The 27,982-nt window shown below is 40.9% G+C and overlaps 1 protein-coding gene across 1 annotated transcript in view; it reads right to left on the bottom strand.

The window, feature by feature from the left end:
• camk1db (calcium/calmodulin-dependent protein kinase 1Db) overlaps positions 1-27,609 on the bottom strand; it is an 80,193-nt gene extending 52,584 nt beyond the window's left edge. The window contains exon 1 of the mRNA XM_034176162.1: positions 27,266-27,609. Within this exon, the coding sequence (XP_034032053.1) occupies positions 27,266-27,360 (95 nt within the window). The 5' untranslated portion in view covers positions 27,361-27,609. The remainder of the gene's footprint in view (positions 1-27,265) is intronic.
• Between the last annotated feature and the right edge of the window lie 373 nt (positions 27,610-27,982).

Raw genomic sequence — 27,982 nt, 5'->3', positions numbered from 1 at the left:
CAAGAGGGTCACGTGGATCAAGTTAACACTATTACTCCATTAAAAAAAAAAAAAACAACAACAAATAGAAAAAAGAAATGGGTTTTACGTGCCCAGAGCGTCCTGAGACGTCTAATCTCTCCAGAGATATGTGTGGGTTATCAACAAAGTCATTACACATCTCCAGACACAAATATTGACTTTTATCTTCTTCAAACAATGTTTGAAGGTTGCATTTGAGCCCAATCGTGCCATGAAGCAGCGCTTCGTGCCACCTCGCTAGCAGGCATTTTTGGAGTCAAAGGAACAGTTAAACACAATGCAATGTTTTCAGAGGTAATAAAAATGAAAGCTGGTTAAAGAAAAAAGCACAGACATGGCAGAAATGACAAGATTAAACTGTGCTTTAATTGTTGGAGCAAATTCATTGCCAAAAGGCATCTGAAGGACTCTCTGACCACAGACAAAGAAAATTCTCTGGTCTGATGAGACAAAGATTGAACTCTTGTGAATGCCAGGCGTCATGTTTGGAGGAAACTAGGCACCATCTCTGCAGTGAAGCATGGTGGTGGCAGCATCATGCTGTGGGGATGTTTTTCAGCGGCAGGAACTGGCAGACTAATTGGAATTGAAGTAATGTTGAATGCAGCAATGTACAATCAATCAATCAATCAATCAATTTTTTTATATAGCGCCAAATCACAACAAACAGTTGCCCCAAGGCGCTTTATATTGTAAGGCAAGGCCATACAATAATTATGTAAAACCCCAACGGTCAAAACGACCCCCTGTGAGCAAGCACTTGGCTACAGTGGGAAGGAAAAACTCCCTTTTAACAGGAAGAAACCTCCAGCAGAACCAGGCTCAGGGAGGGGCAGTCTTCTGCTGGGACTGGTTGGGGCTGAGGGAGAGAACCAGGAAAAAGACATGCTGTGGAGGGGAGCAGAGATCGATCACTAATGATTAAATGCAGAGTGGTGCATACAGAGCAAAAAGAGAAAGAAACAGTGCATCATGGGAACCCCCCAGCAGTCTACGTCTATAGCAGCATAACTAAGGGATGGTTCAGGGTCACCTGATCCAGCCCTAACTATAAGCTTTAGCAAAAAGGAAAGTTTTAAGCCTAATCTTAAAAGTAGAGAGGGTGTCTGTCTCCCTGATCTGAATTGGGAGCTGGTTCCACAGGAGAGGAGCCTGAAAGCTGAAGGCTCTGCCTCCCATTCTACTCTTACAAACCCTAGGAACTACAAGTAAGCCTGCAGTCTGAGAGCGAAGCGCTCTATTGGGGTGATATGGTACTACGAGGTCCCTAAGATAAGATGGGACCTGATTATTCAAAACCTTATAAGTAAGAAGAAGAATTTTAAATTATATTCTAGAATTAACAGGAAGCCAATGAAGAGAGGCCAATATGGGTGAGATATGCTCTCTCCTTCTAGTCCCCGTCAGTACTCTAGCTGCAGCATTTTGAATTAACTGAAGGCTTTTTAGGGAACTTTTAGGACAACCTGATAATAATGAATTACAATAGTCCAGCCTAGAGGAAATAAATGCATGAATTAGTTTTTCAGCATCACTCTGAGACAAGACCTTTCTGATTTTAGAGATATTGCGTAAATGCAAAAAAGCAGTCCTACATATTTGTTTAATATGCGCTTTGAATGACATATCCTGATCAAAAATGACTCCAAGATTTCTCACAGTATTACTAGAGGTCAGGGTAATGCCATCCACAGTAAGGATCTGGTTAGACACCATGTTTCTAAGATTTGTGGGGCCAAGTACAATAACTTCAGTTTTATCTAAGTTTAAAAGCAGGAAATTAGAGGTCATCCATGTCTTTATGTCTGTAAGACAATCCTGCAGTTTAGCTAATTGGTGTGTGTCGTCTGGCTTCATGGATAGATAAAGCTGGGTATCATCTGCGTAACAATGAAAATTTAAGCAATACCGTCTAATAATACTGCCTAAGGGAAGCATATATAAAGTGAATAAAATTGGTCCTAGCACAGAACCTTGTGGAACTCCATAATTAACTTTAGTCTGTGAAGAAGATTCCCCATTTACATGAACAAATTGTAATCTATTAGACAAATATGATTCAAACCACCGCAGCGCAGTGCCTTTAATACCTATGGCATGCTCTAATCTCTGTAATAAAATTTTATGGTCAACAGTATCAAAAGCAGCACTGAGGTCTAACAGAACAAGCACAGAGATGAGTCCACTGTCCGAGGCCATAAGAAGATCATTTGTAACCTTCACTAATGCTGTTTCTGTACTATGATGAATTCTAAAACCTGACTGAAACTCTTCAAATAGACCATTCCTCTGCAGATGATCAGTTAGCTGTTTTACAACTACCCTTTCAAGAATTTTTGAGAGAAAAGGAAGGTTGGAGATTGGCCTATAATTAGCTAAGATAGCTGGGTCAAGTGATGGCTTTTTAAGTAATGGTTTAATTACTGCCACCTTAAAAGCCTGTGGTACATAGCCAACTAACAAAGATAGATTGATCATATTTAAGATCGAAGCATTAAATAATGGTAGGGCTTCCTTGAGCAGCCTGGTAGGAATGGGGTCTAATAAACATGTTGATGGTTTGGATGAAGTAACTAATGAAAATAACTCAGACAGAACAATCGGAGAGAAAGAGTCTAACCAAATACCGGCATCACTGAAAGCAGCCAAAGATAACGATACGTCTTTGGGATGGTTATGAGTAATTTTTTCTCTAATAGTTAAAATTTTGTTAGCAAAGAAAGTCATGAACTCATTACTAGTTAAAGTTAATGGAATACTCAGCTCAATAGAGCTCTGACTCTTTGTCAGCCTGGCTACAGTGCTGAAAAGAAACCTGGGGTTGTTCTTATTTTCTTCAATTAGTGATGAGTAGAAAGATGTCCTAGCTTTACGGAGGGCTTTTTTATAGAGCAACAGACTCTTTTTCCAGGCTAAGTGAAGATCTTCTAAATTAGTGAGACGCCATTTCCTCTCCAACTTACGGGTTATCTGCTTTAAGCTACGAGTTTGAGAGTTATACCATGGAGTCAGACACTTCTGATTTAAAGCTCTCTTTTTCAGAGGAGCTACAGCATCCAAAGCTGTCTTCAATGAGGATGTAAAACTATTGACGAGATACTCTATCTCCCTTACAGAGTTTAGGTAGCTACTCTGCACTGTGTTGTTATATGGCATTAGAGAACATAAAGAAGGAATCATATCCTTAAACCTAGTTACAGCGCTTTCTGAAAGACTTCTAGTGTAATGAAACTTATTCCCTACTGCTGGGTAGTCCATCAGAGTAAATGTAAATGTTATTAAAAAATGATCAGACAGAAGGGAGTTTTCAGGGAATACTGTTAAGTCTTCTATTTCCATACCATAAGTCAGAACAAGATCTAAGATATGATTAAAGTGGTGGGTGGACTCATTTACTTTTTGAGCAAAGCCAATAGAGTCTAATAATAGATTAAATGCAGTGTTGAGGCTGTCATTCTCAGCATCTGTGTGGATGTTAAAATCGCCCACTATAATTATCTTATCTGAGCTAAGCACTAAGTCAGACAAAAGGTCTGAAAATTCACAGAGAAACTCACAGTAACGACCAGGTGGACGATAGATAATAACAAATAAAACTGGTTTTTGGGACTTCCAATTTGGATGGACAAGACTAAGGGACAAGCTTTCAAATGAATTAAAGCTCTGTCTGGGTTTTTGATTAATTAATAAGCTGGAATGGAAGATTGCTGCTAATCCTCCGCCCCGGCCCGTGCTACGAGCATTCTGACAGTTAGTGTGACTCGGGGGTGTTGACTCATTTAAACTAACATATTCATCCTGCTGTAACCAGGTTTCTGTTAGGCAGAATAAATCAATATGTTGATCAATTATTATATCATTTACCAACAGGGACTTAGAAGAGAGAGACCTAATGTTTAATAGACCACATTTAACTGTTTTAGTCTGTGGTGCAGTTGAAGGTGCTATATTATTTTTTCTTTTTGAATTTTTATGCTTAAGTAGATTTTTGCTGGTTATTGGTAGTCTGGGAGCAGGCACCGTCTCTACGGGGATGGGGTAATGAGGGGATGGCCAGAGATGTACAGAGACATCCTGGATGAAAACCTGCTCCAGAGCGCTCTTGACCTCAGGCTGGGGTGAAGGCTCATCTTTCAGCAGAACAATGACCCTAAACACACAGCCAAGATATCAAAGGAGTGGCTTCAGGACAACTCTGTGAATGTCCAGCCAGAGCCCAGACCTGAATCCAAGGCACTCAACACCACGCATGCACAGAAGTCCCCCCCCCCCCCCCCCCAAAAAAAATTAAAAACCCATGATCCACAAAAAATACATATAATAGACACTGTGCACGTGCTCGATGTCGGGCTCATCAATATTTAATGTTCCACCTGCCAAACAACAGGGTTCTCCCTGCAGCCGAACCACAAACTAAGCCAGACCTGACCGTTCTGAACACGTATGATACCGTGCAGCACCGACCCAAACCACTCACTAGAAACGGGGCTGTCAGTACACGCTGGTTAAATCGTCAAGGTGTGACAGCTGCATTAACTTATTAGACGTATGTATACCAGGGTATTTAATACGGTCGACATACGCAGACTAAATCTCCAAGGTGTGACAGGGCCATGAGAACACTCAGCCAGTGTTGCCAACTTAGTGATGTTTTTGCTAAATTTAGTGACTATTCAGACTCCTCTAGCAACTTTTTTTCAAAAAAGTGAATACCGACTAGTGACTTTTCCAGGTGTTATTGGAGACTTTTGGAGACTCTGATGTGAAAATACATATTTCTCCTTGAGTGTTGGCATGAAGCTGCGCCCCTCCACCGTCCCAAAGCACTCACAGGAGACCACCCACCTCCTCTGCTTGTACTGCTTGTACAGAAAAGGAGGCAGATAATCAGCAAGTTACTCCATTTCATTGGCTAAGAGCTCCTTAGTGAGTTCACCCAGAAGCAAGACCGACTGAATCTCGCTTCCATCTTTGCAACTGCACGTGTTTATTTTTTGCCACATAAAATTCCATTCATAAATCGTTTTTAGCCCAAGTACTGTGTTTCTTCACTTACATGCAAAATTAAAACAGAACAGCAAAATAATAAATAAATAAATGTCCTGTCTGTGCGTCACGTCAATTCCAGGCAGATTTTTTTTTTCGTGGTCAAAAATAAAATCACTGCACTAAATACCAGATTTAAGAAAACTAAAGTTAAACAACAACAACAAAAAACAAACAACAACAAAAATAAATAAAATAACTCCACTTGAGTGTCTCTTTTGGGTCACTTTTGTTGGTTCCAAGACCAAGAATCAACAGAAGAAATTTAATTTGTAGTTCTAAACATTTTTAGGATGTTTTATGCTCACTTTTTGTTCCTTCCACGATATTATTTCTCTCTCCTACAGCATCAATAACAATTACATGCACATGGCCAATTATGCAAATTGGATGATGACATAATTTAGCCACTTCCAGCAACTTTTAGGGCAGCCAATAGCAATTTTCCTTACTGAGAAGTTGGCAACAGTACACACAACAGGATCAATGCTCACAAAGGTTCTGGTCCTGACAACATACCTGGCCACATTCTGAGGGACTATGTGGGAGAACTAGCAGATGTCTTCACAGACATCTTTAACATTTCGCTGAATCAGGCAGTTGTCCCCACGTGCCTCAAGGCCACCACCATCATCCTGGTTCCAAAGAAGTCCTCACCCTCCAGCTTCAGTGACTACCGTCCAGTTGCACTCATCCCCATCTCCAAGAAGTGCTTCGAACAGCGAGTCATGGAGCACATCAAGTCTGCGATCTCCCCCTCCCTAGACCCCTTCCAGTTTGCATATTGTCCAGTCGCTTGACTGAGGATGCCACCGCCCTCCACCCAGCCCTTATACATCTGGACAGTAAAGACTCATACAGTATGTCAGAATGCTGATCAATGACTTCAGCTCAGCATTCCACACAATCATCCCCAAATAGCTAATCATCAAAGTGAACCAGCTGGGACTGAACACCTCATTGTGCAACTGGCTACTGGACTTCCTGACATGGAGACCATAGACAGTGTGGGTCAGCAGCAATACATCCGGCGTCATCATCTCAAACACGGGGGCACCTCAGGGATGTGTACTGAGCCCCCTTCTCTTCACCCTGCTGACCCACGACTGCACACCACCAACCTCCTCAAGTTTGCAGATGACACAACTGTGGTGGATCCCATCAGCAACAACGATAAGACCAACTACAGGAACAAGCTGAACCACCTGACCTCATGGTGTGAGCACAACAATCTCTCCCTGAATGTGGAGAAGACAAAAGAGATTGTTGTGGACTTTAGGAGAGCACACACCCAACACTCCCCTCTGTCCATCAACGCTGCTGCTGTGGAGAGGGTGAGCAGCACCAAGTTCCTGGGTGTGCACATCACATAGGATCGTTCCTGGACCACCAACACCACATCATTGGCCAAGAAAGCTAACCAACGCTTCCACTTCCTCCGCAAATTAAGAAGAACAAGGGCCCCGCTCCCATCAAGTGCACCTTTTACAGGGACATGGTCGAGAGCATTTTATAAAGCTGCATCACAGTGTGGTACGGGGCCTGTACCGCATCTTGCCGCAGGACTCTTCAGTGCATCGTGACAGCAGCTGAGACGAGCATAGTCCCCCCCACCCCGCCAAGACATATATAACACCAACCTCACCCGCAAGGCCATTTGCATTGTGAGAGATCCAAACCACTCCAAACTTACATTTTACATGCTGGTTTATCGAGGTTTGAGACTGTGACCTTCCGGGTGCATATCCATGAACGTGAGAATGGGGGAGATGTAGCTGTTGAAAAGTGTCCACAAAAAGGAATGAAACGTGTGCCTTTTCCTCCAAAAACTGTCTTTAATCACTTAATCTCAGTCTTCAAGCATAACTGTTAATAGTCAAGGTCACAGGCCAGGAGATCTGTTTTTAAACTCTGTTATGCACCACTGTCTGCTCAACAAGGCATTCTGTGATTAAGACACGACTCATAAACGGTACTGACAGTAAGAATAAGTACAACATGTACATTTATGTCAATTAAGGCCCAGGTTCTCCGAAACGTGTGATTGTTGGAGCGTGGGTGAGGACGCCCCTTTTTCCAGCCTGGCCATTATGTGAATAATGAATGATGATGATTTACTGGTGTTAACTCAGGGGCTCATCACACACAGATAGGAAAATCAGAACTGCCTGCAGGTAGAAATGTCTGTTAAGTTTCGTCAGGTGAAGTGTTGAGTCTGTTTTGTGAATCACAGCACATGACAAATCCATGATGCCGCACTTCAGGAAAAACAAGTCTGCGGTGAGTGCCTTGAAAATGAGAACAATGCCTGGAGGAAACAAGCTAGCTAACCGAGGACTGGGTTACTAGTGCTCACAGCAAGATTATGGAGAGGTACAGAGCTATGCAAACATAACACAGTACGTCCGGAAAGTATCCACGGCGCTTCACTTCTTCCACATTTTGCTATGTTACAGCCTTATTTCAAAATGAATTTCATTTTTTCCCTCAAACTTTTACACATAACACCCCATAATGACAATGTCAAAAAGGTTTTTAGAGATTTTTGCAAATTTCTAATAAATAAATAAATAAATAAAAAGCTAAGAAATCACACACATAAGTGTTCACAGCCTTTGCCATGAAGTTCAAAATCAAGTTCAGGTGCCTCCTGTTTCCACTGATCATCCTTGAGATGTTTCTACAGCTTAACTGGACTCCACCTGGGAGAAATTCAGTTGATTGGACATGATTTGGAAAGACACACACGTGTCTACATATACGTTCCCACAGTTGACACTGCATGTCAGAGCACAAACAAGCATGAATTCAAAGGAATTGTCTGTAGACCTCTGAGACAGGATTGTCTCAGCACAAATCTGGGGAAGGGTAGAAAAACATTTCTTTTGCTTTGAGGGTCCCAATGAGCACAGTGGCCTCCATCATTCATAAATAGAAAAAAGTTCAGATCCACTAGGACCCTTCCTAGAGCTGGTCGTCCGTCGAAACTGAGCAATCGGGAAGAAAGCCCTTAGTCAGAGAGGTGACCAAGAACCCAATGGTCACTGTCAGATCTCCAGCATTCCTCTGTGGAGAGAGGAGAACCTTCCAGAAGGACAACCATCTCTGCCTCAATCCACCAATCAGGCCTGTATGGTAGAGTGGCCAGACGGAAGCCATGTCTTGAAAAAGGCACATGGCAGCCCACCTGGAGTTTACCAAAAAAGGCATCTGAAGGACTCTCAGACCATGAGAAACAAAATTCTCTGGTCTGATGAGACAAAGACTGAACTCTTTGGCGTGAGTTCTAGGCATCAGTTTTGGAGAAAACCAGGCACCATCCCTACAGTGAAGCACGGTGGTGGCAGCATCATGCTGTGTTTCTCATTGGCGGGAACTGGGAGACTAGTCAGGATGGAAGGAAAGATGAAGGTGGCAATGTAAAGAGACATTCTGGATGAAAACCTGCTCCAGAGCGCTCTTGACCTCAGACTGGGATGATAGTTCATTTTCCAGCAGGACAATGACCCTAAGCACACAGCCAAGATATCAAAAGTGTGGCTTCAGGACAACTCTATGAATGTCTTTGAGTGGCCCAGCCAGAGCCCAGACATGAATCTGATTAACATCTCTGGAGAGATCTGAAAATGGCTGTGCACCGACGCTCCCCATCCAACCTATTGGAGCTTGAGAGATGCTGTAAAGAGGAATAGGCAACACTGCCCAAAGATAGGTGCACCAAGCTTGTGACATCATATTCCAGAAGACTTGAGGCTGTAACTGCTGCCAAAGGTGCATCAACAAAGTATTGAGCAAAGGGTGTGAGTACTTACAGTAGTGTTCAGAATAATAGTAGTGCTATGTGACTAAAAAGATTAATCCAGGTTTTGAGTATATTTCTTATTGTTACATGGGCAACAAGGTACCAGTAGATTCTCACAAATCCAACAAGACCAAGCATTCATGATATGCACACTCATAAGGCTATGAAATTGGGCTATTAGTAAAAAAGTAGAAAACGGGGTGTTCACAATAATAGTAGCATCTGCTTGACGCTACAAACTCAAAACTATTATGTTCAAACTGCTTTTTTAGCAATCCTGTGAATCACTAAACTAGTATTTAGTTGTATAACCAGTTTTTCATGATTTCTTCACATCGGTGAGGCATTCATTTTGTTGGTTTGCAATCAAGATTTTGCTCATTTACTAGTGTGCTTGGGGTCATTGTCTTGTTGAAACACCCATTTCAAGGGCATGTCCTCTTCAGCATAAGGCACATAGCACTACTATTATTCTGAACACTACTGTATGTACTGTACATATGATTTCTTAGTTTTTTATTTTTAATAAATTTTCAAAAATTTAAAAAAAAAAGTTTTTCATGTCATCATTATGAGGTGTTGTCAGTAGAATTTTGAGGGAAAATATGGATTTCCTCTATTTTTGAATAAGGCTGTAACATAAAATGTGGAAAAAGTGAAGCATTGTGAATACTTTCTGGATGCACCGTACACCGATTAAATACTGGAGGACATCATAGGAGACATTTCAAAAATCTATTCTACATAACACTTATTAAACAGCAATTCCAGGACCTTTCCCCCCACCTGACACCAAACTATGTGGCTATAACCATTACTTAAAAAGCCATCACTTGACCCAGCTATCTTAGCTAATTATAGGCCAATCTCCAACCTTCCTTTTCTCTCAAAAATTCTTGAAAGGGTAGTTGTAAAACAGCTAACTGATCATCTGCAGAGGAATGGTCTATTTGAAGAGTTTCAGTCAGGTTTTAGAATTCATCATAGTACAGAAACAGCATTAGTGAAGGTTACAAATGATCTTCTTATGGCCTCGGACAGTGGACTCATCTCTGTGCTTGTTCTGTTAGACCTCAGTGCTGCTTTTGATACTGTTGACCATAAAAATTTATTACAGAGATTAGAGCATGCCATAGGTATTAAAGGCACTGCGCTGCGGTGGTTTGAATCATATTTGTCTAATAGATTACAATTTGTTCATGTAAATGGGGAATCTTCTTCACAGACTAAAGTTAATTATGGAGTTCCACAAGGTTCTGTGCTAGGACCAATTTTATTCACTTTATATATGCTTCCCTTAGGCAGTATTATTAGACGGTATTGCTTAAATTTTCATTGTTACGCAGATGATACCCAGCTTTATCTATCCATGAAGCCAGAGGACACACACCAATTAGCTAAACTGCAGGATTGTCTTACAGACATAAAGACATGGATGACCTCTAATTTCCTGCTTTTAAACTCAGATAAAACTGAAGTTATTGTACTTGGCCCCACAAATCTTAGAAACATGGTGTCTAACCAGATCCTTACTCTGGATGGCATTACCCTGACCTCTAGTAATACTGTGAGAAATCTTGGAGTCATTTTTGATCAGGATATGTCATTCAAAGCGCATATTAAACAAATATGTAGGACTGCTTTTTTGCATTTACGCAATATCTCTAAAATCAGAAAGGTCTTGTCTCAGAGTGATGCTGAAAAACTAATTCATGCATTTATTTCCTCTAGGCTGGACTATTGTAATTCATTATTATCAGGTTGTCCTAAAAGTTCCCTAAAAAGCCTTCAGTTAATTCAAAATGCTGCAGCTAGAGTACTGACGGGGACTAGAAGGAGAGAGCATATCTCACCCATATTGGCCTCTCTTCATTGGCTTCCTGTTAATTCTAGAATAGAATTTAAAATTCTTCTTCTTACTTATAAGGTTTTGAATAATCAGGTCCATCTTATCTTAGGGACCTCGTAGTACCATATCACCCCAATAGAGCGCTTCGCTCTCAGACTGCAGGCTTACTTGTAGTTCCTAGGGTTTGTAAGAGTAGAATGGGAGGCAGAGCCTCCAGCTTTCAGGCTCCTCTCCTGTGGAACCAGCTCCCAATTCAGATCAGGGAGACAGACACCCTCTCTACTTTTAAGATTAGGCTTAAAACTTTCCTTTTTGCTAAAGCTTATAGTTAGGGCTGGATCAGGTGACCCTGAACCATCCCTTAGTTATGCTGCTATAGACGTAGAGTGCTGGGGGGTTCCCATGATGCACTGTTTCTTTCTCTTTTTGCTCTGTATGCACCACTCTGCATTTAATCATTAGTGATCGATCTCTGCTCCCCTCCACAGCATGTCTTTTTCCTGGTTCTCTCCCTCAGCCCCAACCAGTCCCAGCAGAAGACTGCCCCTCCCTGAGCCTGGTTCGGCTGGAGGTTTCTTCCTGTTAAAAGGGAGTTTTTCCTTCCCACTGTAGCCAAGTGCTTGCTCACAGGGGGTCGTTTTGACCGTTGGGGTTTTACATAATTATTGTATGGCCTTGCCTTACAATATAAAGCGCCTTGGGGCAACTGTTTGTTGTGATTTGGCGCTATATAAAAAAAAATTGATTGACTGATTGATTGATAAACCAGCCTACATTTCACCAAAGACACTGACTTTTCAACAACACAAACATCACATCACACTGCTCCCATTCCAAAAAAGCTCATGGTTTTACGAACAAAATGACTAATGAAGTCAATATGTTATGCTCAGCACCGTCCAATCTCCTGGCCTTGACCGCCCGAGCCTCATTTCTGTCACGTAAGCACTTGGTAGCCTTGACTAAAATCCCTTTAGCGGTTTGGTTCTTCCATTCAGGGAATTCAAAATGGGCACTTAGACTCCCTTTCTGCAACATAACTTATTCACAGAAGAAAAGAAATTACGTCAAGCAGCACTAACAGTGGACCGAAATAAACCACAATTTGTCCCCTTTCTGGACCAAGCTAAAGAGAACAACTTAAACCAGACTGACCCTCAAACATTGACTAAACCAAATTAATTGAAGCTCCAGATGAATCTTCATGTATACACTGAACAGTGACTGGCATTAATTCATAAAAACCTGACAGCCTCCATGACTGGCTAATTTTTTTTTAGATAAAAAATAACCAAAAAGAAAAATACATATATATATATATATATATATATATATATATATATATATATATATATATATATATATATACACAGTAGTGTTCAGAATAATAGTAGTGCTATGTGACTAAAAAGATTAATCCAGGTTTTGAGTATATTTCTTATTGTTACATGGGAACCAAGGTACCAGTAGATTCAGTAGATTCTCACAAATACAAGAAGACCAAGCATTCATGATATGCACACTCTTAAGGCTGTGAAACTGGGCTATTAGTTAAAAAAAAGTAGAAAAGGGGGTGTTCACAATAATAGTAGTGTGGCATTCAGTCAGCAAGTTCGTCTATTTTGTGAAACAAACAGGTGTGAATCAGGTGTCCCCTATTTAAGGATGAAGCCAGCACCTGTTGAACATGCTTTTCTCTTTGAAAGCCTGAGGAAAATGGGACGTTCAAGACATTGTTCAGAAGAATAGCGTAGTTTGATTAAAAATTTGACTGGAGAAGGGAAAACCTATACACAGGTGCAAAAAAGTATAAGCTGTTCATCTACAATGATCTCCAATGCTTTAAAATGGACAAAAAAAACAGAGACGCATGGAAGAAAACAGAAAACAACCATCAAAATGGATAGAAGAATAACCAGAATGGCAAAGGCTCACCCATTAATCAGCTCCAGGATGATCAAAGACAGTCTGGAGTTACCTGTAAGTGCTGTGACAGTTAGAAGACACCTGTGTGAAGCTAATGTATTGTTAAATAAAAGACGTGCAGAAGAGGTTACAATTTGCCAAAGAACACATCAACTGGCCTAAAGAGAAACGGAGGAATATTTTGTGGACTGATGAGAGTAAAATTGTTCTTTTTGGGTCCAAGGGCCGCAGACAGTTTGTGAGACGACCCCCAAACTCGGAATTCAAGCCACAGTTCACAGTGAAGACAGTGAAGCATGGTGGTGCAAGTATCATGATATGGGCATGTTTCTCCTACTATGGTGTTGGGCCTATATATCACATACCAGGTATCATGGATCAGTTTGGAAATGTCAAAATACTTGAAGAGGTCATGTTGCCTTATGCTGAAGATGACATGCCCTTGAAATGGGTGTTTCAACAAGACAATGACCCCAAGCACACAAGTAAACAAGCAAAATCTTGGTTCCAAACCAACAAAATTAATGCCTCGCAGATGTGAAGAAATCATGAAAAACTGTGGTTATACAACTAAATACTAGTTTAGTGATTAACAGGATTGCTAAAAAAGCAGTTTGAACATAATAGTTTTGAGTTTGTAGCGTCAACAGCAGATGCTACTATTATTGTGAACACCCCCTTTTCTACTTTTTTTTTTAATAATAGCCCAATTTCATAGCCTTAAGAGTGTGCATATCATGAATGCTTGGTCTTGTTGGATTTGTGAGAATCTACTGAATCTACTGGTACCTTGTTTCCCATGTAACAATAAGAAATATACGCAAAACCTGGATTAATCTTTTTAGTCACATAGCACTACTATTATTCTGAACACTACTGTGTATATTATATATCTTAATTCTGGAATGTCTAACTTAATATCTAAGGCCCCATGTCCATACAGTTTTTTGTTTTGTTTTTTTTTGTTTTTTGGTTATTTCCCTCCTGGTGGAAAAGCACTGAGAGAACATCTAAAAGTGCTTCATCCCATTAGTTTCAGCGTTTTCAATGTGGGTATGTGTGTGTGTAACTGGCCCAAGATTGATATAAATGATACAACAAAGACACGTACATCCAAAACACATAAAAAGGCGTGCAGGACCAAAAAAAAAAAAAAAAACATACCAAAAATAAAAACCAAATGATCTGCACTTGGAGCACTGTGGCTGTGTGGATCATCTGGTTTTTATTCAAGATTGATATAAACCAATATATTAGATTTAAAACAAACAAAAAAAGAAATACACCTAGTTGGTCATATTTCCCCTGACATGGACGGACATTGCTGTACCACGAAGATGCCAATGATTATAAAGTGAGCTTCTAGCATTATTATACCCACACACAGCTGTAGTCCATGCAGGGGTAAAATAACTTTAAGAGTGTGGTCCAATTTGGACCAAACACAGTAGAATGATCTATGTTTAGCCAAGGACAAACTGAATTGATTTCAAAAAAATAGAAATCAACGGTCAAGATCACAGGCCAAAGGCCAAATCTGGGCCCAATGCTGATATATAAAGGGTCATTGAAGCACTCATACTGTAATATATATTTTCTACTTTTGGTAACCTTGAAAGGTCAAACTTAGTGTTGGAAGCCAATAAGGACTAAACATGGTGTAAGGGTTGTGTGTTAGTCGAGGACAAAGTGATTCAGTTTTTAACAGACTTGTTCAAATGTCAAGTACACAGAAATACATATTATGGTATCAGAGAATCACAAAGACTTAATCTGCATGAATGGATGCCAACAATAGAAGGTGCAGGTGTGTTACCCTCTCCAAGTAGCCATTCTTGTTTTGTTTCTATTTTGAGCATGCATTAATCTTCAACTGCTGTAAAGCTGCACGTCCACCTCCTCCCTCAATTAATTTTCAAAAGTGAGTACAGCATTATTGATTATTGAGTGGGGTTGTAAATATATTATATATAGAGCGGGTAAAATAAGTATTGAATAAGTCACCATTTTTTTTCTCAGTAAATACTCGTATATTTCTAAAGGTGCTACTGACATGACATTTTCAACAGATGTCAGCAACGACCCAAGTAATCCAAACATACAAAGAAATCAACAGAATTAAGTACAGAAACAAAGTTATGTGTAAAAAAAAATAATTAAATGACACAGAAAAAATATTGGACACACTTACTGAAATTGATTTAATAGTGTACAAAAGCCTTTGTTGGAAAATGAAGCTTCAAGATACCTCCTGTATGGATAAACTAGTCACATGCATTGCTCAGGTGTGATTTTGGACCATTCTTCCAAATCTTGAAGGTTCTGTGGACCTCTTCTATGAACTCTGACCTTTGGTTCTTTCCATAAATTTTCTGTTTGATTCATGTCAGGTTTGAACATTATGCTGCTCCATGACTAGCACCTAATTTCCACATAAATCTGTGTAGGTATCCTTGACAACAGTTTATCCGTTCATTTCTATTCCATCGAGAATTTGCTTCAAGTATGTTGGGGAGAAAAATAAATACATTTTGTATTTCTTTGCACTCAACACTTGAGGGTATACTGCATATATTTTATGGTTTTACAGCCATTATACAGTGCAGATGGTAGTGGCCAAGCAATTGGATTTCAAAGGGATCATATGTGCTGCGTGCCAGGAAGCCAGCATTGGAAAGTCAAAAAGCTAGCTCCTTCACTTCAGTTGCTTAAGCATTGCTGGTAGGGTTGCCACCCGCCCCTTAAAATATAGACTTGTCCTTTATTTGACAATTAATTGTTGTGTCCCGTAGGTCTCCCTTGTAAAAGAGATTTCAATTTCAATGGGGCTAATCTGGTTAAATTAAATTAAATGGCCAGATCTCTGCAGAGATGTTTAGTCAGATTCAGGTCTGGGCTCTGGGTGGACCACTCAAGGACATTCAGAGTTGTCCTGCAGCCACTCCTTTGATATCTTGGTGAAAGATGAACCATCACCCCAGTCTGAGATCAAGAGCGCTCTAGAGCAGGTTTTCATCCAGGATGTCTCTGTACATTGCTGCATTCATATTTCCCTCAATCCTGACTAGTCTCCCAGTTCCTGCTGATGAACAGCAACCCCACAACATGATGTTGCCACCAGGCTTCACTGTAGTGATGGTACCTGGTTTCCTCCAAACATTATGCCTGGCATTCACACCAAAGAGCGCCTTTGGACAAATTGCAGGTGGGCTGCCATGTGCCTTTTACTAAGGAGTGGCTTCCGTCTGGCCACTCTACCATACAGGCCTGATTGGTGGATTGCTGCAGAGATGGCTTTCCTCTCTCCACAGAGGAATGCTGGACCTCTGACAGAGTGACCATCAAGTTCTGGATACCTCCCTGACTAAGACCCTTCTCCCTTGATCGCTCAGTTTAGACAGGTGTCCAGCTCTAGGAAGAGTCCTGGTGGATCTGAACTTTCACCATTTATGGATGATGGAGGCCACTGTGCTCATTGGGACCTTCACAGCAGCAGAAATATTTTGTACCCTTCCCCAGATTTGTGAATTGAGACAATCCTGTCTCAGAGGTCTACAGACAGCTCCTTTGACTTCATGCTTGGTTTGTGCTCTGACATACACTGTCAACTGTGGAACCTTATATGTAGACAGGTGTGTGTCTTTTCAAATTATGTCCACTCAACTGAATTTCCCCCAGGTGGACTCCAATTAAGCTGTAGAAACATCTCAAGGATGATCAGTGGAAACATGAAGCACCCAAGCTCAATTTTAAGTTTCACGGGAAAGGCTGTGAAACTTAAAATTGAGTTTTTATTTTTAATAAATTTACAAAAATCTAAAAAAAAAATTTTCACATTGTCATTTTGGGGTACTGTGTGTAGAATTTTGAAGGAAAAAAAAAAAGAATTTCATCCATGTTGGAATAAAGCTGTTGTTGCCACTCAGCTGCTCCCGTTAATGGTCAGGGTCGCCACAGTGGATACAGCCAGATCTGCACTGGTATTTGGCACAAGCATTACACCGGATGCTCTTCCTAACACACCTCCAGTGTAACCTGGAGAAACACACAGCCGCTGGTGTTCCAAAGAGGTGTCCCATCCAATTACTAACCAGGTCCTGCACTGCTTAGCTTCTGAGATCTGGCAGGATCAGGCTGACACAGAGCAGATCGGCTGCATGTAACATAACAAAATGTGGAAAAATTGAAATGCTGTGAATACTTTCTGGATGCACTGTAGAGCCATCAGCTGACATTGAGATAAATGCATTTGGTTTCAGTCCAAGTTTCCCTGTTGGAGCTCTAAGCTGATGTTTTCTTCTGAGCTCTAAGAAAAACAAGCAGCCACCTCTGCAAAAAGTAACCCAGATAAAGGATTTGACTCTTCATAGGTAGCAAAAAATTTAATTTTTTTTTTTTTTTTTTTTTAAATACTCATGCTATGAAATTTGTGATTGGATTATTCTTCATTATCTACTGTACTAAGTTTTTTCACTTTCGCCCTTTTAGACAGCGGTCACCACAGCAGATCTGAGACGGATCTGCATGTTGATTTGGCACAAGTTTAATGCTGGATGTCCTCCATCACACAACTCTACCTTATATAGAGAATGAGCATGGATGGTCTTGAAGACTGAAGTTTCTGGTTTGTAATCAAGCAGTGCAGTGAACCACTTGGCCATCACAATGCCTTTGTTATCTATTGTAACACACACACACACACACACACACACACACACACACACACACACACACACACACACACACACACACACACACACACCAAGAACAACAAACTTGCTAATTTAAAACAAATAAATCTGCTTTGATCAATCACTACTGGGCATCTCTACTATTGTTCCTCATCTCCCAGCATGCACGCAGTCAAAGTGATGTGCACAGCCTAATCGACTGGTGCAGTGTAATTGATGTGCACTATATAATGGATCCAATGTCTAGTTTGACTACTTCTTCAAACCTCGATGATTTCATAGATTGTCTTCACATTAATCAGAGCTCACATAAGCTGCCACTTTAAACCATCTTTTATCTGCTGTGTAATTTTACTTGGAGACTATTAACCACACATCAGTAACTCTCACTGATGAGAACAACACAGCCATTTATTTAAGCGCAGTGAGAATAATCTAGGTTTTGTGTGTACACACTCTACGCCGTGCATCAGCGAAGCAGCAGAAGCAAAGTATGGTTTTCACTGGCATGTGGACAAGATAAATCAAAAACAGCTAGATGGATTTTCTTCAGTCATGGTGGTAATATTAGATATTTTGATGCCATTAGATTTTGGAGTAGTTTGGTCAAAGGTGAAAGGTCAAGGGAAACACTTTTTATTGTACAGCTCAACTACCAAGGAGCCGAGATGGATCAATAGATTCTGAAGTAGTTTGGCCAAATGTGAAAGGACAAGGAAACCACAGTCCAAAAACACTTTTCCAAGAAGTCTTGATGGATGATCTGAAACATGTATTGATCAGCAAAATATCTGTGACTGATTGGTGTGAATGACTCCAAAATTAAGTCACATGATGAATTCATCACCCTGCTCAGCGTGCCGCTCTCGTTGGAGCAACAACTCTGCTATTTTGGCACTGTGGGATAGCTCGCCGGACTACTTTCGCCTGACCCAGCGCTGAATTTGCCAACATGAGAAGATGCTGCTGGATGAGTGTGAGTATGTTGACTTATGATCATTTAAAAACACACAAGATACACAAATTCTTGTGCCAAATATACTCATTATGTTTTCGTTACCCATGAACACATACGGTCATCATAAATACAGCATTATTTGGGAACTACTTTTTGCACAGGAATTCATCAAGCACGTCCGCCGCAGGCGCGCACTAACACAAAATACACAAAACTGTATAGTTGTTTGGCCAAAACGAGAGCGTCCACTTTTAGCTTGCCATGAGCTAAGATAGTGGCGCACGTGAGAGTGTGTGAATTCATAGATAGTCAGAACACCATGACAGACATGTATATTTACTTGTGCATTTATATTGTGGTGTGTAGAGTGCAAAGGTTGTGCATCAGGGGACTGATGCCTTTCATTTGTTTATTCACGTATTGCTATTTGTGATACATTTTGTCCCGTCCTGACTTTACTAAATAAGCCGGTCACACTGTGGACTCGGTGTGTCAGAGTGGGTGGGTGTACCGCTGAACACATCATGTGACAGGATGAGGGAAAAAGGAAGCAACTCAATTACAAAGAAAGTCTTTGCAAATAATGATGTTAAAGTCGTGACTGATAGTGAGGACAAATGACAACTTAAACCAGCTCAGACTTTAATAATCAGATACAGGGAACAGTTTCAAATAAGCAAAGACATTTTTGTTTTCCAGCTGAAGGAAACAAACAAAAAAGAAAGCAACTGTAACCATGTGACATTGGTGTGTGAGTGTGTCTGGGTGAACGTGAGACATAATTGTAAAGCATTTTGAGCTACTGATGCAGATGGAAAAGCGCTATATAAATGCAGTCATTTACCATTTAACCATTAACAGCCAATATATTGATGGGTGAGATTCCAAACTAGGATGGCACTCATCACAACGCAAACAGCTGATGACAAATAACGACGTTCAAACTCAAATGCCCTCCAAAAAAAGGAGAGGGAGAGATAGAATTCCAGACCAGGCCTGACATTTTCACTAAGTTTCTTAATAAAGCTGCACGTTCATTCATTAAACAATCAGTTTTTTACAATGAACAGAAAGCGGTCAGCCTGAGCACACATTCACTTCTTTTTGACTCATTCCACTCATGGCTCATTACAACTTCCTGATCTCAGATCAGATCACACAATTCCGGGATAGGCAACTAAACCATCAAGTCTGTCAGCCTTGACTGCAGACTACCCCCTCTGCATGCGATTTCACTGATGAGGTCACGAGCTGCCACGTCTGAAAGCACAGGAGGTGAATGATTCATCATGTTTAGTCTGCCGATCAAAACACTGTGCAAATGGACAAATCTTTTACAAAGATGTGGATCTTTTCGGTGCAGTACAGTGGCTCAGTGGTTATCACTGTTACCTCACAGCAAGAAGGTCATGGGATTGCTTCCCGCCTGGTCCTTTCTGTGTGTAGTTTGCATGCTCTCCCCGTGTTTGCATGGGTTCCCTCTCCTTGCTTCCTCCTACTTCCAAAGGCCCTCAGGTTGGGTGACCTGGACACTTTATGCTGACTGTGGGTGTGAACGTGTTTGTCTGTCTACATATGGCCCCCTGACAGATTGCTGTCTGCCTTGACCCATGACTGGAGTAAGCAGGTATAGAAAATGGATGATTTCAGTTGCTTAACATATTAAATTGTTAGGATTCAATGATTTATGAATGAATGAAAACCGTCCTTTTCACTAAGTTATATTAAAATCACCTCAAGAGGCTTCAAGTAACAAACCAACCAACAGACATGGGTGAAAACAAAACAGAGCATTAACCTTCAAATTTGCTTGAAATAAGCAGACTTGGCAACACAACATTACTGTAATTCTCTAGTCAGCCAGGTATCTCAAAGAACTAACAACTTTGGAAATACCTCTGAATTAACAACAAATGACTTTGCCAGCTCGTATGTACATGAGGGTGGCAGTTACACAGTGATCACGCCTGTCTCTTTCACAGATGTTCAAACTCAAAAACTGCTTTACAGATCTTCTTTCGGCTGCTCCTGTTAGGAGTCACCAATTCAGATCAATCGTTTCCATCTCACCCTGTCCTCTCTATCTTCCTCTGTCACACCAAGCACCTGGGTCATTCAATATGAAAAGACCAAGGCTTCCAGTTTCATGGTCTCAGAATTGCTCTGTTTTTTTTATATTTTGTGGTATGAGGTGTAAGATGAAGATTGCACTTCATTCCAGTTAAATATCTCCACCCATTCTGATTTTATAGGCTGTTGAAAAAGGGGGCATGGCAACGTTAACCCTTTGTTATTGGTTTGTAAGCATTTTTAAGAGGCTCTAACTCAAAAACTAAATAAGATATCAATTTGATTTTTTCAGAATGTATTAACTCTGTCTTAAACTCTCAGAAAAAAAAATGATTTTTACAAACATTAAGCCTCCACTGGCCACACAGGATCAGGGTGAAAATTGAAATTTGAATGGTACTGAAGCAAAATCAGCCGAATATAGGCTCAATTTTCTCACATACCATTGAAGATAGTGCTTTTGCTTTTAGTTTTCTGGAAAGCACATGCCAGGGGCTTCCAAAGGAAGTGACCTCCAGACTGATGCTGTTATTTATTTCAGAGCAATGTTAACCCTTTTCAGCCTTGGTTGCCGGGTGGGGCACTTTTGGACCCTCTTTTTCACCATGTGGGTATCTTCTGATTTTCAAAAACTTTGTATAATCTAAAAGCCTTTGATATGTGCTGCTAGAAAAATTACCCACTGATATAAAACAAACACCCCTACACATAGAATTAAAGTCCTCTTTTCAGGGTATATCACACTTTTTGCATATACAACCCCTGGCAAAAATTATGGAATCACCGGCCTCGGAGGATGTTCATTCAGTTGTTTAATTTTGTAGAAAAAAAGCAGATCACAGACATGACACAAAACTAAAGTCATTTCAAATGGCAACTTTCTGGCTTTAAGAAACACTATAAGAAATCAAGAAAAAAGATTGTGGCAGTCAGTAATGCTTACTTTTTAGACCAAGCAGAGGAAAAAATATGGAATCACTCAATTCTGAGGAAAAAATTATGGAATCACCCTGTAAATTTTCATCCCCAAAACTAACACCTGCATCATATCAGATCTGCTCGTTAGTCTGCATCTAAAAAGGAGTGAACACACCTTGGAGAGCTGTTGCACCAAGTGGACTGACATGAATCATGGCTCCAACACGAGATATGTCAATTGAAACAAAGGAGAGGATTATCAAACTCTTAAAAGAGAGTAAATCATCATGCAATGCTGCAAAAGATGTTGGTTGTTCACAGTCAGCTGTGTCTAAACTCTGGACCAAATACAAACAACATGAGAAGGTTGTTAAAGGCAAACATACTGGTAGACCAAGGAAGACATCAAAGCGTCAAGACAGAAAACTTAAAGCAATATGTCTCAAAAATCAAAAAATGCACAACAAAACAAATGAGGAACGAATGGGAGGAAACTGGAGTCAACGTCTGTGACCGAACTGTAAGAAACCGCCTAATGGAAATGGGATTTACATACAGAAAAGCTAAACGAAAGCCATCATTAACACCTAAACAGAAAAAAAACAAGGTTACAATGGGCTAAGGAAAAGCAATCGTGGACTGTGGATGACTGGATGAAAGTTATATTCAGTGATGAATCTCGAATCTGCATTGGGCAAGGTGATGATGGTGGAACTTTTGTTTGGTGCCGTTCCAATGAGATTTATAAAGATGACTGCCTGAAGAGAACATGTAAATTTCCACAGTCATTGATGATATGGGGCTGCATGTCAGGTAAAGGCACTGGGGAGATGGCTGTCATTACATCATCAATAAATGCACAAGTTTATGTTGATATTTTGGACAATTGAAAGGATGTTTGAGGATGATGAAATCATTTTTCAAGATGATAATGCATCTTGCCATAGAGCAAAAACTGCGAAAACATTCCTTGCAAGAAGACACGTAGGGTCAATGTCATGGCATAGGGTCAATGTCAATGAGCAGATCTGATTTGATGCAGGTGTTAGTTTTGAGGATGAAAATTTACAGGGTGATTCCATAATTTTTTCCTCAGAATTGAGTGATTCCATATTTTTTCCTCTGCTTGGTCTAAAAAAGTAACCGTTACTGACTGCCATAATATTTTTTTCTTGATTTCTTATAGTGTTTCTTAAAGCCAGAAAGTTGCCATTTGAAATGACTTTAGTTTTGTGTCATGTCTGTGATCTGCTTTTTTTCTGCAAAATTAAACAACTGAATGAACATCCTCTGAGGCCGGTGATTCCATAATTTTTGCCAGGGGTTGTATTCTAATGTACAGTAATATGTACATAAATATACACAATACACAGGTTTGCAAAACTGTTAAACCATACCCATGCCTCCCTCGGAATGTCCTTCTTTTCAGGCACTTTCCCACATTTGATAGTCTGTGACGGTGTTGAAAATGTTGCTTCATTTTTAAATGGCAAAGGCCGTGTGTATGCAGGGACTATGACATCTTCTTGGATGAGCTAAAGCTGAAAGTGGATGCTGCATCAACAAGAGTAAAGATACAACTGCTTACATGTGCCCCTGTTTCCTGGAGTAGGAAACAGATTGTGAGCAGGTTTGGTGTTACAAACTATGTTGCAAGAAATGCTGTAAAAATGCGGAAACAGAATGGAATTCTTCCTGACTTAGTCAATAAAATTGGCAGTCGGCAAATAGCTTTAGAAACAATTAACAAGGTCTTGGCTTTCTATGAAAATGACCAATTTACTAGAATGCTACCAGGGGCAAAAGATTTTGTAAATGTGAAAGATTTGAATGGGGAGAAGCAGCGGGTGCAGAAAAGGCTTATTTTGTTGAACTTAAATGAATTGTACATTCAATTTAAAAAGCAGTACCCTGATGATAAGATAGGCTTGTCCAAATTTTGTGAATTGAGACCCAAGCAATGTGTTACTGTTGGTGCAAAGGGGAACCACTCAGTATGTGTTTGTACTATACACCAAAATGTCAAATTAATGTTAGCAAGCTTGCCAGGTGATAAAATTGATTATCATGAGTTGATGTCAAAGATGGTCTGTTCAGTGCAGTCAAAAACTTGCATGCTATGTCTGGGAAAATGAGGCACTTGTCTCTTTTCTAGAGGAACGGTTGGCTGTGGCAGGGCTTGAGGAAATTAGATTCAAGCAATGGCTTACCGTTGACAGAACAACTATTGTTGAGCATGTTCTTGATTGTCAGGCCTACATTGAGAAGTTGGCTTCCATGGTTGATAAACTAACCACCCATCACTTTATTGCTAAGAATCAGGGGGCTTTTCTGGAAAAGCGAAAAACTAACGTGGGGGAAGATGAATGCATCATTCTGCTTGACTTTGCTGAGAATTACTCATTTATAGTACAGGATGCAGCACAGGGTTACCACTGGGATAATTCCCAAGCAACCCTGCATCCCTTTACTGTGTACTACAAGATGAATGATTCCCTGCATTGTCGAAGCATATGTGTAATCAGCAATCACTTGCAACACGACAATTGCAGTTCATTATTTCCTCACTCAGGTTGTGCCCCTGTTCAAAACAGGTATCCCGACAACTTTAAGCAAAGCATATTACTTCAGTGATGGGGCAGCCTCCCAATATAAAAATTTCAAGAACTTTTGCAACCTTTTCCATCACAAGGAAGACTTTGGCATGGAAGCAGAATGGCATTTTTTTGCCACTTCTCATGGAAAGAGTCCTTGCGATGGACACAATCAAGCGGGAGGCAGCCAGGCACAGTATGAAAGCAATTGCTTCGGGTCATATTCTTACTCCCCATGACTTATTTGAGTGGGCTCACGCAAATATCAAGGGGGTTGAGACAATTTTTGTTGAGAGTGAGGATGTTCAGAAGCACTCAAAGCAGCAGCTGAAGAGATTTGAGGGGGCTAAGAAAGTTCTGGGTACCAGGGATAACCACTGTTTCAGTGTAACTAGGAATGGTACCATTCTCGTCAAAAGTTTGTCGGGTGAAGAGGAGGTCGGATTTGAGTGCGGTACCCCTATACCTGAGCCTCTAAAACTGGCAGACTGTATCCCTGGTCATTATGTGGCCTGCCTGTATGATGGCCATTGGTGGTTGGCAAATATTGAGCAATCTCAAGAGAATGACGATGTCAAAGTTTCATTTATGCACCCAAATGGACCAGCCTCAAATTTCCACTGGCCTCGTAGGGTGGACGAATGCTGGGTATCTTTGACTCACATTCTCTTGATGGATGCTCCAGACACCACTGGACTTGGAAGGAACTATGTTTTATCTAGTCAAGAAGCTTCCAGAGTGCAGGCATGGTTTGATAGCCTGAAGTTGGCAACAGAGTAGAAGTCAATATTTACAGAGTAGCCTGGCAAAATTGTGGGCTTTTTTTGTCCAGAACCAGAGGTACAAGGGTTGATTGTGAATAACAGAATGCATTAGGATGTTAACATAATTAGTTAGTTCAAGGTTTACATATTTTATATTTAAAAAAAAAAGAAAAAGAGCTGTTGTACATGTATTATTTATGCATTTTAGGTAACTATGCACCATAACGCCTATGTATTGTGTACATTTATGTACATATGACTGTACATTAAAATATATGCAAAAAGTGGGATATACCCTGAAAAGAGGGCTTTAATTCTATGTGTAGGGGTGTTTGTTTTATATCAGTGGGTAATTTTTCTAGCAGCACATATCAAGAGCTTTTAGATGATACAAAGTTTTTGAAAATCAGAAGATACCCACATGGTGAAAAAAGGGGTCCAAAAGTGCCCCACCCGGCAACCAAGGCTGAAAAGGCTTAACATTGCTCTGAAATAAATAACATCATCAGTCTGGAGTTCATTTCCTTTGGAAGCCCCTGGCATGTGCTTTCCAGAAAACTAAAAGCAAAGCACTATCTTCAATGGTATGTGAGAAAATTGAGCCTATATTCGGCTGATTTTGCTTCAGTACCGTTCAAATTTCAATTTTCACCCTGATCTTGTGTGGCCAGTGGAGGGTTAATGTTGGTTAATGTTTTCAAAAATCATTTTTTCTGAGAGTTTAAGACAGAGTTAATACATTCTGAAAAAATCAAATTGATATCTTGTTTAGTTTTTGAGTTAGAGCCTCTTAAAAATGCTTACAAACCAATAACAAAGGGTTAACGTTGCCATGCCTCCTTTTTCAACAGCCTATAAAATCGGAATGGGTGGAGATATTTAACTGGAACGAAGTGCAATCTTCATCTTACACCTCATACCACAAAATATAAAAAAAACAGAGCAATTCTGAGATCATAAAACTGGAAGATGTTCTCAATTTGGCTCATTTCATATGGAATGACCCACCTGCATGTCCTCCATCACCACATCCATAAACCTCCTCTGTGGCCTCCCTCTTCTCCTACTGTCTGGTGGCTCCATCCTCAGCATCCTTCTTGATACCCTGGGTCCCTCCTCTGCAAATATCCAAACCATCTCAATCTCGCTTCTATGACTACTTTGTCTCCAAACTGTCCTACCTGTGCGGTTTTCATTCCTAATCCTCTCCTTCGTCATCACTCCAAAGGAAAATCGCAGCATGTTCAGCGCCACCTCCTGTCTTTTTGTTAGTGCCACTGCCCTTAAACAATACTATATATAGCTGCTCTCACTACTGTCCTGTAAACTTTCAGTCTTGCAGATACCCTTCCGTCACATATCGCTCCTGACACTTTCCTCCACCCTGCCTGCACTCTCTTCTTCACCTCTCTACCACACTCTCCATTACTTTGAACAGGATATAAACTCATCTACTTTCATCACTTTTACTCCTTACAACCTCAGTATTCCACCACGCTCCCTCTCATTCACACACGTATTCCATCTTGCTCATACTTTCATTCCCCTTCTCTCCAGATCATATCTCCACCTCTCCAGGCAAGACTCACCCTGCTCCCTACAGACCACGTCATCTGCAAACATCATCAACAAAAACATAAAAAAAAATAAAAAAAATCATGTAAATGTTTTTTTTTTTTTTTTTTGGTGTGACAGTCCTAAAGTTGAGGAAGAGGTGCTCAAATTTTGGTGGTGATGTGAATCTGACTTGCTCTGCTTCCTTTTATTTCTTTCTTTTACAACATAGTTATTATCTTATTACAGCACATTCTTGCTGTGTGACAACACAAACATCTGATGGGGATAAGCATCAGAATTCAGTTTGTTGACAGAAGGCTTGAAATGTTAGACAGGTCCACATATTATATATACTTCTGGAATACAAAACTACTTTTTGAATTGATCTGGTGTATCAACATGAAACAAACTCTAATCAGACTATCCTCTTCATATTTGCTTTTAATTTGTAGAGTTCTAAAATAATAGCGACTATTGTTTTTGAGTTATTATTTTAACAATGTGAAAGGTAAGGGCCCATTCACTCACTGCAGTTTACAGGGTCTATGCCTAGGTTTTCCCCAAGCCTAACAACATGATTTAACTTTTTTTTTGGGGGGGGGGGGGGGGGGTTCAAATTACGTGGCTTGCTGGATAGCCACACAGCAAAATTTTGGCTTGGAGATGCACACTCCAGTGAGTGCCCCTCTAGTTTGTGTTCATAAATACAGGTCCCGCATTCACCAAAATCAGCACGAATAAATCAACGGCTGCCAGCCCGCCAGGCTCGGATCTTTATTTCTGAAAGGGTGCGGTGTTTTTTCGGTTGGAAGTCCGTATTAACGTATGACCACATGCACATGTGTGTCGACAGTCCCGTTCCAAATAAAAGCCATCTGCTCTCTCGGCCACTAGAACTTGTAAAGGGCCCAGTGGTGCCGCCGCCTCACCGACAGTTAAAAATTCAACAGCTGTCAGCTTTCGCTTCCGTTACAGCAACACAACGCATCGCTGTCGTGTGTGACGCCTAAAAAACGCACAACTAGATGCAAAGTTTTCACGATGAGCCTGGTGTGACGCGCTTACTCACGTCCCAAGGACTTCCTTGAAGTCAAATATCTTCTTGATGTCATCGACATGCTTCTTCCAGGATTCGTCGTTGTTCTCGCCGTTTTCTTTCGCCATTTCGCGCCGGCGGGGTGGAACGACCAAAAGAGACGTGAAAAGCGCCAAAAACAACAACAAAGTAGTGCAGTTGTGTGTCTGGTGGCTGTGAGCGCAGACTGTCGTGTCCTCGGAGCCCGCAGCCAGCCAGCAGAGAGGGGGGGGGGTCCTGTTAGGTCTGTCCTAATCTGTCTGACGTCACGGACCCGCTGTTCTGGGGGAGTCCCGACGACGTGGGGGGGGAACGTCGTTGTGCGTGACACCTGGCAGAGGAGCAGCTCAGCGGTGCCATCCGCCCTGCTGCGGAGGAGGAGGAGGAGGAGAAAGAGGAGGAGGCTCCTGTGCGTGACAGCTGCGTGTACACACACACACACACACACACACACACACACACACACTGCACCACGATATGCCGAAGACTCCTCCGGACTCCGAACACTGGCTACAACACGAAACGGAGTTGCTGGATGCTTGAATACATAAATAAATAAAAATAAGGGCGTAGCAAGGAAAATATCGGTCAAAAGCACAAAAGGTGGACCCCCCACCCGTTTTTTGGCTTAATTTTTTTTTTTTGAAGGTAAATTTGGTGCGATATAGGAACTAGTCCACACCCCAATCACATGAGAATTCTTATTCTTGG

The sequence above is a fragment of the Thalassophryne amazonica genome, chromosome 8 (assembly GCF_902500255.1).
Source record: "Thalassophryne amazonica chromosome 8, fThaAma1.1, whole genome shotgun sequence".
In the NCBI taxonomy this organism is placed as follows: Eukaryota; Metazoa; Chordata; class Actinopteri; order Batrachoidiformes; family Batrachoididae; genus Thalassophryne; species Thalassophryne amazonica.
The sequence above is the reverse complement of the archived record's forward strand: the minus strand, read 5'-3'. Positions and strand labels throughout refer to the sequence as shown.